Source organism: Squalius cephalus, assembly GCF_949319135.1.
Source record: "Squalius cephalus genome assembly, chromosome: 14".
NCBI classification, from domain to species: Eukaryota; Metazoa; Chordata; class Actinopteri; order Cypriniformes; family Leuciscidae; genus Squalius; species Squalius cephalus.
In genome coordinates this window covers 35,436,839-35,450,322 of record NC_137135.1, presented here as the reverse complement: position 1 = coordinate 35,450,322, position 13,484 = coordinate 35,436,839, and the positions used below count along the sequence as shown (strand labels likewise).

Sequence of the window (13,484 nt, the reverse complement as noted above, 5' to 3'; positions counted from 1 at the left end):
GGAGCGGAAAAGAAATAAACAAGAATTTTGGCAGAGACACAAATTTTGGAGTGTTTGAACGGAAATCGGGAGCGTCTGAGTTCAGTAGTGACAGAATGAGATATCAGGACACGGATCTGTTGAGGCGTAGTGCACATCATAAACTGAATAACATAGAGTCTCCAGTCAGGTGACTTCAACAAAGTCTGTGTTTGCCATCAGAGAGGAAAACATGATTTCTGAACACACTTCTCAAGGGACAGAGGGGATATTGTGAGCTGTTACATGTCTTTTAAAAAGCATTAAAGCTTAATGTTTCTTCTTTTTGAAATCAAGAGAAGCCAACTAAAGCGTAGCCAGTTCACGCAATAAATAATTAAGAAAAACGAAATAAATTTTCTTCAGGCAATGCAGATATACTCACTTCAAACTAAAGAAATTAAAACATGATGAACTATTCTTCTTTTTTTTACACACTATTATTATATTTTAAAGGACATTGAATTGTTTTGTCTGTATCTTTGTCTGTTGACGAAAAGATGAGTTTTCAGCCATGTCTTGAAAATGGATAAAGACTCCTGAGTTCGGCAGGTCATTCCACCAGCAGAGAACAGTCCAGGTAAAGGTCTGTGAAAGTGTTTTTGTGCCTGTTTTGGATCAGATCCTAGTGTTGACATGTAGATGGAGAAGAGAAGTGGTCCCAGCACTGAGCCCTGAGGCACTTCAGTAGCTAGATGATAACAGTGATAGGAAAAAACATGTTTCTGAAAGACAGATCCTAGTGTTGACATCTAGATGGAGAAGAGAAGTGGTCCCAGCACTGAGCCCTGAGGCACTCCAGTAGCTAGATGATAACAGTGATGGGATAAACCATGTTTCTGAATAACAGATCCTAGTGTTGACATGTAGATGGAGAAGAGAAGCGGTCCCAGCACTGAGCCCTGAGGCACTCCAGTAGCTAGATGATAACAGTGATGGGATAAACCATGTTTCTGAATGACAGATCCTAGTGTTGACATGTAGATGGAGAAGAGAAGCGGTCCCAGCACTGAGCCCTGAGGCACTCCAGTAGATAGATGATAACAGTGATAGGAAAAAACATGTTTCTGAATGACAGATCCTAGTGTTGACATCTAGATGGAGAAGAGAAGTGGTCCCAGCACTGAGCCTTGAGGCACTCCAGTAGCTAGATGATAACAGTGATGGGATAAACCATGTTTCTGAATGACAGATCCTAGTGTTGACATGTAGATGGAGAAGAGAAGCGGTCCCAGCACTGAGCCCTGAGGCACTCCAGTAGATAGATGATAACAGTGATAGGAAAAAACATGTTTCTGAAAGACAGATCCTAGTGTTGACATGTAGATGGAGAAGAGAAGTGGTCCCAGCACTGAGCCCTGAGGCACTCCAGTAGATAGATGATAACAGTGATGGGATAAACCATGTTTCTGAATGACAGATCCTAGTGTTGACATGTAGATGGAGAAGAGAAGTGGTCCCAGCACTGAGCCCTGAGGCACTCCAGTAGATAGATGATAACAGTGATGGGATAAACCATGTTTCTGAATGACAGATCCTAGTGTTGACATGTAGATGGAGAAGAGAAGCGGTCCCAGCACTGAGCCCTGAGGCACTCCAGTAGATAGATGATAACAGTGATAGGAAAAAACATGTTTCTGAATGTATTTATGAATCCTGTAGCTAGATATTGTGACTTAAGGCTGGAATACACTACACGTCTTTTGCTCAGATCTTTGCCCTGATTTGCGATCTGGGTGAGTCGGCAGTAGTTGCCGAATGTCTGCGCCAGTCTGCAGATTTTGTGCGTTCGGAGTTGACAGAATTCACAGAAAATCATGTAGTGTATGATGGGCACGGATTTAGTTAAATTCAGACTTTGATTCCATCCAGTCGGAGGACATCAAAACAGATTTGAAATTTTGAGCTGATTTTAGAACATATATAGTGTATATGATGCATCGCTAATAAATACTGTACATAATACAGTCATAATACGCTGACCAGACAATTGAAATAAAGGGTGCGAAGTCACAAAGATCAAGAAAATATTACGTTGTACGAGACGACATACGAGATCGGGTAAATGTGTTAGAAAACACAGAATCTGCCATATGTTTAGTAATTGTTTGCAGCAGTTTCAGTATTCACACAGTGGCGTTAACGCAGCTCACTTCACTCCCAGGTCGAAAAATACGGAAATCCTTATAAATGAATTTAATTTAATTTAATTTAATTTTTTATTAAAGTGTCTTGCACTTACGTGCCCAGCCCAAATAGGCTTAAAAGACACTATTGACATAAAACAGACATAACATAGAAAGATGACCATCATACAAAGTACATAGGAAGATGACCATCATACAGAGTACATTACCATCATTTTCACAATATAAACAAACAAAACACTGTCAATTTAGGTCAGGATATAAATTCCTTTGCCTACGTTTCCACGCCTTTTCCACATATCTAGCCAAACTATAAATTTCATTTTCAAAGAGCCAGCTCAACATATCCCCATCCGTCATCCAAAACAAAATATGGAAAATCTTTTGGAATATGGAAAATGAATATGGAATACTTTAAATATGGAAAAATCCCTGAAGAATGCGTCACTTTTTTCTGTTTAGTGGATTGTAGTGTAGGCTAGTGTTTGATCCTCAGTCCTGTAGTGTATGATGCCCAGATCTTCTCTCTTAACCATTTACAAAGTTGGCAAGTGCATGATGAAATATATATATTATAAAATTTGGATTTCATACAATAATTTCTTATTCAAACAAAATCCTGTCATCCAGCCATCTCCTCCCTTCCTCTTTCATCCTCATCACCAAAAAAATGGTTTAGGTGGACAGATCAATACAGTACAATGAACATTAAACATTTTTTGGAAAATAACTATCTTTTCTGTTAACCAAATGCTTTTTAATCTTCGCTATAATTGCTTCAATGCAAATGAACAAGCACACCGTTATTTGTTGTGTAGTGTCGTATGTGTTCAAGTAAGCCAGATATGAGCAGGTTCTGCGCAATATGCTGTATTTAATATATCATGATGACTCACGAGTATTTGCATCAAATCGGATTTGACTTACACGAATTTCCAGCAAAGTGAGCAAATATAATAAGTAACATGCCAAACTGGCTCGTGATTTGACAGTGTCTCCCACAACAGTTGATTTTTACACGCATTTGGCGGGTTGGCGGGTGTTAATTTCAGTGTGTATTCCAGTCTTTTGACACCTCACCCCTCCCTCCACAACGCCCTGAAGACCTACTGAGAGTTAACTGTGTCAAACGCAGCTGACTGATCCAACAATATGAGTACTGAGGATTCAGAAGCTGCTTTTGCCAGACAAACCGAGAGCAGGGCAGGCTCAATTTAGTGACGCTTTTGAAACCAGACTGGTTGTTGTCCAGGAGGTTGTTCTGTGTAAGAAAGGGAGAGACCATATACAGTCAAACAGTTTTTTATTCAGACACCTTCAACATTTCTCACTTTCTCACAGTTTATTCGCTATAGTTTAGAAAATGGTGATAAAATATGAGCAGAACTCAGTTGATATTTGACTGGTTTTGTCCGTCCTTCTGTTAGACTGTCTCACACATGAATGATGTTGAATATCTGTCAGCTGTTAAATTTAACTACACAATTAGATAATACCAGTTTAGCTCAACCAATCACCAAGCAATGCTTCATTTTGTTCAGTCTGTGTGTAAAAAGAGCATTAGCAATTAAAGACAACACACTTCAGCAAAACATGATCAACTCAAAGTGTATGAATAATTTTTGGTCCCAAATTGCTATAAATGTTACTGGTAGTCACTGTATGAAGAATGTTTGTGTATAATATGTCACAGTTTACTTTATTTTGCTCTCCTCACTTTCATAAATGAACTATAGTGTCCTGCACACACTAGTGAAAAAAAAAGCACAAATTATATCTGGTGTCTGAATAATTTTTGGTTTGACTTTATAATGTAGCCCCTCAATATATTTAAGAGTCCTGACATGTTTGTTTGGTTGAGAGTCATTCCATAAAGATGTTTCATCTGCCACATCAGCGATAAACATGATTTTTTTCTGCTAGGTTATTAAGGTCACATTCAAATTAAGAGTGTCTGTGTGTAGGGTGTTCACATATGACACTGTGATGCCCTGCACCCTTAAAAGTGCTCGCTTCAAGTGCTCTGCCCTCCACAGTGAGCACATAGTCCTCGACGCTCACTTTCAAGTGGAATTTGCCCTTTTTTCCCTGAGCTTTGTAGATCCCGACACATCTGAAGAGAGTAATTAAAAGCACACCTGCGTCAGGAGGAGGCCATAAAAAGCCTGCATATTTTTATCCTGATTAATCTACGCGTGTGTGTGTGTGTGTTTTGATCTGACACCACGTTTGAGAGTGTTTATGCATGCGGATCCCACATAGAGATGGAAATTAATTCTGTGCACACACTCACATATTTCTCTTCTAATGCGCTCTGAGTTAAACCTGTGTAAAAAAATGCATCAGACAACACGTGTGGCGTGTAATTAGTCTCGCACGGTTCGGCTGTGAACACAGGAGTGTTGTCTCGCATCATGTGGCTTGTTGAGGAGAGGCTCGCTGGTTCTGAGCGATCAGACGTGATATTTTTGCCTGGCAGACAGTAAAATATCCCATATCGAGGATCTCATAGCTATTTCTGCCACCTAGCAACACCCTATCAACCATAGCAACCATGGCACGACTTTTGCACAGGTTTATGTTGATCATAATAACCATTTGTATTTATTTATTTATTCTTTATTTACATAAATGTATTCATTTATTTATTTTGAATAATACGTTTATTTCATTTTTATTTAGTATTCATTTATTTTTTATTAATATTTATTTATTTATAATTATTTGTTTGTTTATATATGTTAATTTATGTATGTTAATAATTTATTTATTATTATTATTTAGTAGTTTTTGTTAATTTACTTTTTATTTGTATATTTTATTTATTTATTTATTTAAATTTCATTAACTTTCATCACTTTCTTTCATTTTTTTCTTTTATTTATTGTTAGTTTGTTCATTTGACCTTTCATTGTTTGTTTGTTCATTCATTCGTTCATTCATTCACATTTATATATTTTTATATTTATATTTATATTTATTTTTTATTAATTTTATTTACTTTTTGTGTATATTTTTCTTTTTTAATTTCATTAACTTTCATCACTTTCTTTCTTCTATTTATTTGTTTTCTTTTATTAATTTTGTTAAGTTTGTTCAGTTGACCTTTCTTTCTTGCTTGTTTGTTCATTCATTCATTCACTCGTTTGTTCTTGCAGTTGTTCTGTCACGTATTTATTTTGTATTTATCAAAATTCAGACACTTAGCAACCATGCCAGGACTTCAGCTTGGGTTTATGTTTCTCACAATAACCTGTGTGAGTCAAAGTGCTCTGCTCTAGGGTCAAAGGTCATGTTGTTCTCATAGTTTCCCTGACAGACAGCTGTGGGAACAGCAGATCAGCAACACTGGAGCTGAATAAAACAGAAAGACGGGAATGAATAAATGAATAGACTTCAGCATGTTTATTGAGTTGATGTGAGTTGGTGTGTGTGTCTGTGTGTGTGTGTGAGGTCTGTTGTCTGGAGTTTTTTAATCTGACGCGATATCTGGCAACCTCTCTTTCATGCACATCACACACACTGATGTTGTTGTTATGTTTGTGCATTTCACACACCTGCAGTGTCAGACTGAAGTGCATGCGGAGCAACGTGCCGTCAGACCGAGTGAATGGCTGGCAGAACTAATAAAAGATTAATGATAAACTAGTGTCCGCCTCAGATGCCGTGAATACACACCCTTCACACACACCGTCTGATGATCCTGCACACAACATTGACTCTCTCTCAGTCTGAGTGACTGGATTTGCAGTTTCCTGGAGTAAGGATGCAAGTGTGTGCAGTGTGCGTGCGTGTGTGTGAAACAGTGTGTGTGTGTGTGTGTGTGTGTGTGAGAACATATGCAAAAGAGTGTGTGTGTGTGTGAGAGAGAGAGATTGTGTGTGTGTGTGTGTGTGTGTGTGTGTGTGTGTGTGTGTGTGTGTGTGTGTGTGTGTGTGTGTGTGAGTGTGAGTGTGAGAGAGAGATTGTGTGTGTGTGTGAGTAAATATGAGTTTGTTCTTTCATTTGCTCGCTTGCTCTTTCTTTAGTTTATTCGTTCGCTCACTATTACTTTCATTCATTCTTTCTTTCATTTGCTCGCTTGCTCTTTTGATAGTTTGATTGCTCATTTGCTCACTCTTTCATTTGCTCTCTCTTTCCACTCTTTCATTTGCTCACTCTTTCATTTGCTCACTCTTTCCACTCTTTCATTTGCTCACTGTTTCATTTGCTCACTAACTCGCTTGTTCTTTCTTTCATTCATTCATTCACTCTTTCTTTCTTTCGCTCGCTCTTTCTTTCCTTTATTCTTTCTTTATTCTTTGATATTTCTTTAATTATTGTTTATCCTTTTGTTCATTCTTTAATTTTTGTTCATTTTTGATTTTCTTTTAGTTAGTTAGTTCGTTCAGTCACTCATTATTGTAATATCATGAGTGTGAGTAAATGATGACAGAATTTCATTTCAATTGTGAACCTTTATTAAAGGTGCTCATAGCGATGTCACACGTTTTTTAGGCCGAAACATTTTTTTGTCAAACATCTCCTCACTATCCGCTAGCTGCCTGTCCCCTGAACACACTGTAAAAACACGCGATCTCTGTAGACACCACAGGCTCCACAAACGGCAACAAAAACAAACTGGCCCAGCCTGGACCACGAAACATAACAAACACTGTTCCAGCCAATAACTGACAAGAAGGAGGTGGGGGTGGGGGTGGGGGTGGGGGAGTTGGTGCGCGAGGAGGAGGAGGGAGGGTCGAGCTAGCCTCCGTTTTGTTTGACAATACCTCGAACGTCAACAAGAAGTGAAGTCACCCAGCATCGCTTAGAGCAGCTTTAATATGATGAAGTTCACAAAGTTTGTTGAACTTAAAGCATTAATGCAGTAGGTAATAAAACACAACACAAGCTGGTCCTCATATGTCTGCAGGTTAAAGCAAGTCTCGAGTCTGACGCTTTCAGGTTTGACGTTTTTCCTGCTTCGTCATTCATTCTCACGGCATAAACGACGTGCCGTTGCCAAGTTCTGGTTGTCATGGTAACGTGTGTTGGATTAAAGTGTTCAGTGCAGATGTAGTTTTCTCTCTGATGGAGCTTATTTACAGTGAAGAGGAGCAGAGACACAGTGGCAATAAAAATGATGAGATTTTCCTGCTTCTCCAGGGAAATTGCCGAAATCTCCCGCCTGTTTTTCTCTAATCACATTTAATGTGACTGATCCCAGTGTACTGTGAGAGCCGGCGTCTCCAGCTACAAGATACTCGTGATTTAATATAGTTAAACTACATTCAGTCATGCTGCCCTTTAGAAAAACTACACCAGCAACTCACACAAAGTGCACCGAAGCTGTTTAAGAGGACGATATGCCGCATGTTAAACCAGATCAGATCATCATAATTGGATTATATAATATAATTTAATACGATGCAGTATTTTTGGTTCAAGAACAATGGTTTTGAATGTATAAATCTAGGATGACAGCATTAAACTGAACTGATAGATGTACAAGAAAACTAGATAATATAGAGGTGATAACAGTGATGATACATAAATATATTAATATAAAAAATATTGGTCAGATCGCCTGTCAATCAAACTCCCTGCGAAGGGTCAAATGCCAAAATGCTTGTTTTGTTGAGTATCCTCGCAAGCACAGTTAAATGAGTTAAATTAAGTCTTAAATGTACATAGTGTTGTGAAAAAATTATATTTGCAGATCTGTGTCATGTGCGTCAGGTCTTAAAGTGACAGTAGCCTATTAAACCCGCTGCTGTGATGTCTGTGATTAATGTTAAAGCTACACTGTGTAATTTTTTAAGTTGATTCTTAGCAAAAAACACTTTGTTCTTTCAAAATATGTGCTCATTAATGTGTAATTACTTTTACCAACTAATCAAGTATTCTCGTAAGCGTAGAATCTGCCATTCAGAATACATACGAGCGAGTCGCTCGAATGGCGGCAGCCATGTTGCGCCTCCATCTTGAAAATACATGTGCCAAAGAGGGACATACCTGGAAGTTCAAGCTTCGCCTTTTGCGTTTTTACACTCTGTGGCACCGTGACGAATGCAATTGGAGATTACACGCGACTGCCGGCAGATTTGAAATAATACGGCCACTGTAGGAGTTAAAACACCCTCGGAATGGGAGGGGCTAGAAAGTAATATTCAGTTGGTAGTCATAAACAATTTCACTGCTAGATGGGAGAAAATCCTACACAGTGTAGCTTTAATCAAAGAACAAAAGACAGAAAAAATCACTCACTGCTCTTTCCTGAATAATGTTTGTAGCTTTAAGAAGGATTAATCTACATTTAATGTAAACTTTATGCAGTGAAGTCTGTGAAGTGTTGGATAACTTTATTAAATTTCCTGTTAGAACTACCTCAAAATCCTAAAGCACTGTTTACAAGGTTACATAGGTCAAAAACAATGAAAACAATAACTTTTTGAGCATTTTGGCAGGGCAGTAGGATAAGTGTGTGTAAAGCGTGGGTACCAAGCAACATCTCCAGGCATTCCCTTGAGAGCCAGACCAGAATTGTTATGTGCACCCCTGACCATATCAACGTTTCAACTTTGATTAATTCGTTCCCTCGTTTTGGTTAATTAGTGGTAAGGATTTAACTAAATGAATACGTTATTTCCTTCTCATAGGCAGCGTTAAATAGTCCAGCTGATTTTAGTGAATCGCTTCTTTCCAATGATTCATGTACATATAATAAGTAACTTCTGCTCTCCGCTGTGAAGAAACAAGCCTCACTCTTATTGATTCTCTCAAGCTTTGACCGAGATAAAGACGAGGCTTCAAACAAAAGGCTGTTCTCGGTCAATATTGAGTCTTCTGTGTGTGGGTGAACGTGAGCGTCTTAGGCCTTGTCCACAATAATACGTTTTTGTTTGAAAACAATCAAACGCATCTTTTTCTCTCTGTTTTGTCCTTCCGTTCACACTGAGACGGCGTTTTTATTCATGAAAATAAGCTTTTTGAAAACGCTCTCCAAAGTGGATACATTTGAAAAGCCATTTTCGAGTTGTGAAGTGGAGTGTCAAAATGGAGGGATTTAAAAACGATGACGTAAGTTTAGTCATGTGACACATATTGTACCAATAGATATTCATGTTTATACCGGTATTGTGCCTGTTATGTGCTATTCACTTTCACACAGTCGCTGAAATATGTTACTTTGCTCACTCTTCATATAACAGTTCTGCAAAGATGACAGAAAATACTCACATTTGCTGTCCTGCGGTAAAACATGAGAGAAGTTGCGTTTAGACCAAACATATAATAGTGAGTGAGTGACACCTGGACGATCAGTGAATGCTGAGATATTTTGCTAAATAAAATGATCCTGTCAGAAGAATTGCGCGATAACTTTATTATTTATTTTTCCGTCTGTATCATCTCAGTGAGCTTTTGTGAGGTTTTACGCATGTGCAGTAAAGGTGAATTTAGTGTTTTCAGGTGTCGTAGATTTTTCCCTAAACCTAACTAACTGGCTCCAATCGACGTTCCCTTCCTACTCTAAGTCTACCTGGGTCGTCTCCAATCTACGTTCCCTGGGTCGTCTCCAATTGACGTTCCCTATATAGTCTACCTGGGTCGTCTCCAATCGACGTTCCCTTTCTACTCGAAGTCTACCTGGGTCGTCTCCAATCGACATTCCCTGGGTCGTCTCCAATCGACGTTCCCTTCCTACTCGAAGTCTACCTGGGTCGTCTCCAATCGACGTTCCCTATATAGTCTAAGTCTACCTGGGTCGTTTCCAATCGACGTTCCGTATATAGTCTAAGTCTACCTGGGTCGTCTCCAATCGACGTTCCCTATATAGTCTAAGTCTACCTGGGTCGTCTCCAATCGACATTCCCTGGGTCGTCTCCAATCGACGTTCCCTTCCTACTCGAAGTCTACCTGGGTCGTCTCCAATCGACGTTCCCTATATAGTCTAAGTCTACCTGGGTCGTTTCCAATCGACGTTCCCTATATAGTCTAAGTCTACCTGGGTCGTTTCCAATCGACGTTCCGTATATAGTCTACCTGGGTCGTCTCCAATCGACGTTCCCTATATAGTCTAAGTCTACCTGGGTCGTTTCCAATCGACGTTCCCTATATAGTCTACCTGGGTCGTCTCCAATCGACGTTCCCTATATAGTCTACCTGGGTCGTCTCCAATCGACGTTCCCTTCCTACTCTAAGTCTACCTGGGTCGTCTCCAATCGACGTTCCCTGGGTCGTCTCCAATCGACGTTCCCTTCCTACTCTAAGTCTACCTGGGTCGCCTCCAATGCTTTAATCACAGCCGGGAGATCTTCCCGAGCAGTTCTCAGGGAATCTCTCCCAAGAAGAAGCAAGGCCGGCGGATCTCAGACAAATTCCATTGAGAATCCCACCAGCTAACACGAATACAACAGTTTTTATATAATAGTGATGTATGGCAAAATTATATGAATTTGATTGGTTCTTCATATGCAAACCCTTCTGTTTCTAGGTAAAGCAAACTTTGTTTTAATGATTACTTCATTGTTAATCACAAGGTTCAAATTTAGTCATCTGTCTAGTTTCAATTCCCATATTTGTTATTTTTACACTCACACAACCAAAGTAAAAGGGGTATGGCAACACAGGACAGGACAGGACATTTTAGTACATTGTGTTTCAAAGTGTTATCATGTTAGGCCTAAAAAGAGGAATAAGGTTAGATGTAAGAAACGTGGTTAGTTTAATATACAGTTTACTATTTTATCTATTAAAAATCCACCACACAGGCATTTTCCAAAAGTTTCTCATCCACACTGAAACATCTGAAAACGCTAGTGTGGACGGAGAGCGCTTTTTATTCAACGAAAACGCCGTTTTCAAACGTATCCGAATATATGTAGACATAGCCTAAGATGAGCCTCTAAACCAGAATCTCTCTCTTTCAGGGGAACCGTGGAGGCTCGATTCGTCTACGTCTTCGTCCTCGGCATCTTGTTCACGGGCGTGAAGGACCTGTTGCGCTCGCAGCTGATGTCGTCAGCGGGGGACAGTGGGCGGCTGAAGAGCAGGGGATTGTGGGAAGTGTACAGCGGCGTGGTGTTATTGGTGGCTCTGCTCTTCAGGGCTCATAACTTGCCCACGCTAGCCTGTTGTCTGCTCATCCAGACCATCATGGCCCAGTTCATCTGGAAGAAGATGCACTACGATGCCGCTCAGACCACCATCATGCACTACTGGTTCGGGCAGGCGTTCTTCTACTTCCAGGTAATGAGGAGAAGGTCTATTAGGGTTATTTACCCTATATCCAAAATAGGGTTATTTTAAATTCCTTGGGAAAAATGTCTTCATGTCTTAAAATATCTTGAATGTAACTCGACACCCTTGCCTCATTTAGTATGCGCGGTTCTATGAATATGCAAATGAGCCCCGCCTCCACTCACTCACTCAGCTCAGAGATCCACTGGTTGACGATCACACGTTGATCTGATTGGTTACAAGGTAGTTTGTGACGTCAGAAACACCAGCGATTTCAAAGCGTGTTTTTGAGACTGTCTTTGGTTCACTGCAGTTTTAAGGAGGAAATACTCAGCAATGCTGTCGACTTATGAATTTACACATGGTTTGTCTTAAAGGGTTAGTTCACCCAAAAATAAAAAATTATGTCATTAATGACTCACCCTCATGTCGTTCCAAGCCCGTAAGACCTCCGTTCATCTTCGGAACACAGTTTAAGATATTTTAGATTTAGTTCGAGAGCTTTCTGTTCCTCCATTGAAAGTCAATGGACGGCATACTGTTCACGTCCAGAAAGGCAATACAGACATCATCAAAGTAGTCCATGTGACATCAGTGGCTCAATCTTAAATTTATCAAGCGACGAGAATACTTTTTGTGCGCAAAAAGTAAACAAAAATAACGACTTTATGCCACTATTCATTTCCTTCTCTCTGTGCCTCGAGTGAGTTCGCGTAGTGTTTCAGCGTAGCGCGTCTGTGTTGTACGTCACACGTAGGCTCACTATTGGCCGACGCTGGTCATGTGTGATGCGTGTGACGTACAACACAGACGCGCTGCGCTGAAACACTACGCGAACTCACTCGAGGCACAGAGAGAAGGAAATGAATAGTGGCATAAAGTCGTTATTTTTGTTTACTTTTTGCGCACAAAAAGTATTCTCGTCGCTTGATAAATTTAAGATTGAGCCACTGATGTCACATGGACTACTTTGATGATGTCTGTATTGCCTTTCTGGACGTGAACAGTATGCCGTCCATTGACTTTCAATGGAGGAACAGAAAGCTCTCGAACTAAATCTAAAATATCTTAAACTGTGTTCCGAAGATGAACGGAGGTCTTACGGGCTTGGAACGACATGAGGGTGAGTCATTAATGACATAATTTTCATTTTTGGGTGAACTAACCCTTTAAAGCATATTAAAAACACCACATAGACATATAAACAACATTAAAAGATGGAATTTCACCACAGGGGGACTTTGATTACTATTTTTATTGTATTTTTTACCAAATCAACATAACATTGGTTAGCAAAAGAGATTAGCTTAAAAAACATAAAAAAATTCTTGGTTACACTTTATTTTACAGTGTCCTTGTTACATATGTTACATATAGTTACTATAGTAATAACTATAAATTATGCATAATAATACATGCAACTAACCCTCAACCAAATCCTAATCCTACCCTAACCCTACAGTAAGTACATGTACATGTTGCTTAATATTAATCAGTACTTAAATGTCTAATTACACTGTAACAATGACACCTTAAAATAAAGTGTAACCAACATCTGATTTATCCCAAACTTTCTGAGTGACTGTAAATGACCTCAAAATGAACAGACATGGGATAAAAGCCACAAAATATTTTTGTCCGAGCAACGGCAGACAGGAGGACTGTTTAGAAACCTGTTAGAAAGAATCTGATTTATAATGAGACAATGAGAGTCAATTTGAGACTGTGTGTGTGTGTGTGTGTGTGTGTGTGTGTGTGTAAGTAAGGGTCATAAATGGTGCTTTACTGGCCAATTATCATTTAACGCACCAGAGCATGGAATTATGGACTTGACAATGACATCATCATCAGAGGGACAGTCAGGGTCAGTGTAACTGTTGAAGGACGGATATATTCTCTCTCTCTCTCTCTCTCTCTCTCTCTCTCTCTCTCTCTCTCTCTCTCTCTCTCTCTCTCTCTCTCTCTGTAGTCATTAGGCAGGAGGAAGTGATTGTTAATTGTAAATTGTCACATTGATTTAGCTGATTTTTCAGGCAAGGCTCTTTTCTCGCCCACACTGACATGGCAAACTAGCATGAAATAATGGCAGTAAGAGAGGGA

General features: G+C 39.5%; 1 protein-coding gene across 2 annotated transcripts in view; it reads left to right on the top strand.

The window, feature by feature from the left end:
• The window catches only part of pigg (phosphatidylinositol glycan anchor biosynthesis class G (EMM blood group)), a 172,333-nt gene that overhangs the window by 147,652 nt on the left and 11,197 nt on the right, over positions 1 to 13,484 (top strand). For both annotated transcript variants that reach the window (XM_079892132.1, XM_079892131.1), the window contains exon 11: positions 11,075 to 11,393. In XM_079892132.1, the coding sequence (XP_079748258.1) occupies positions 11,075 to 11,393 (319 nt within the window). The remainder of the gene's footprint in view (positions 1 to 11,074; positions 11,394 to 13,484) is intronic.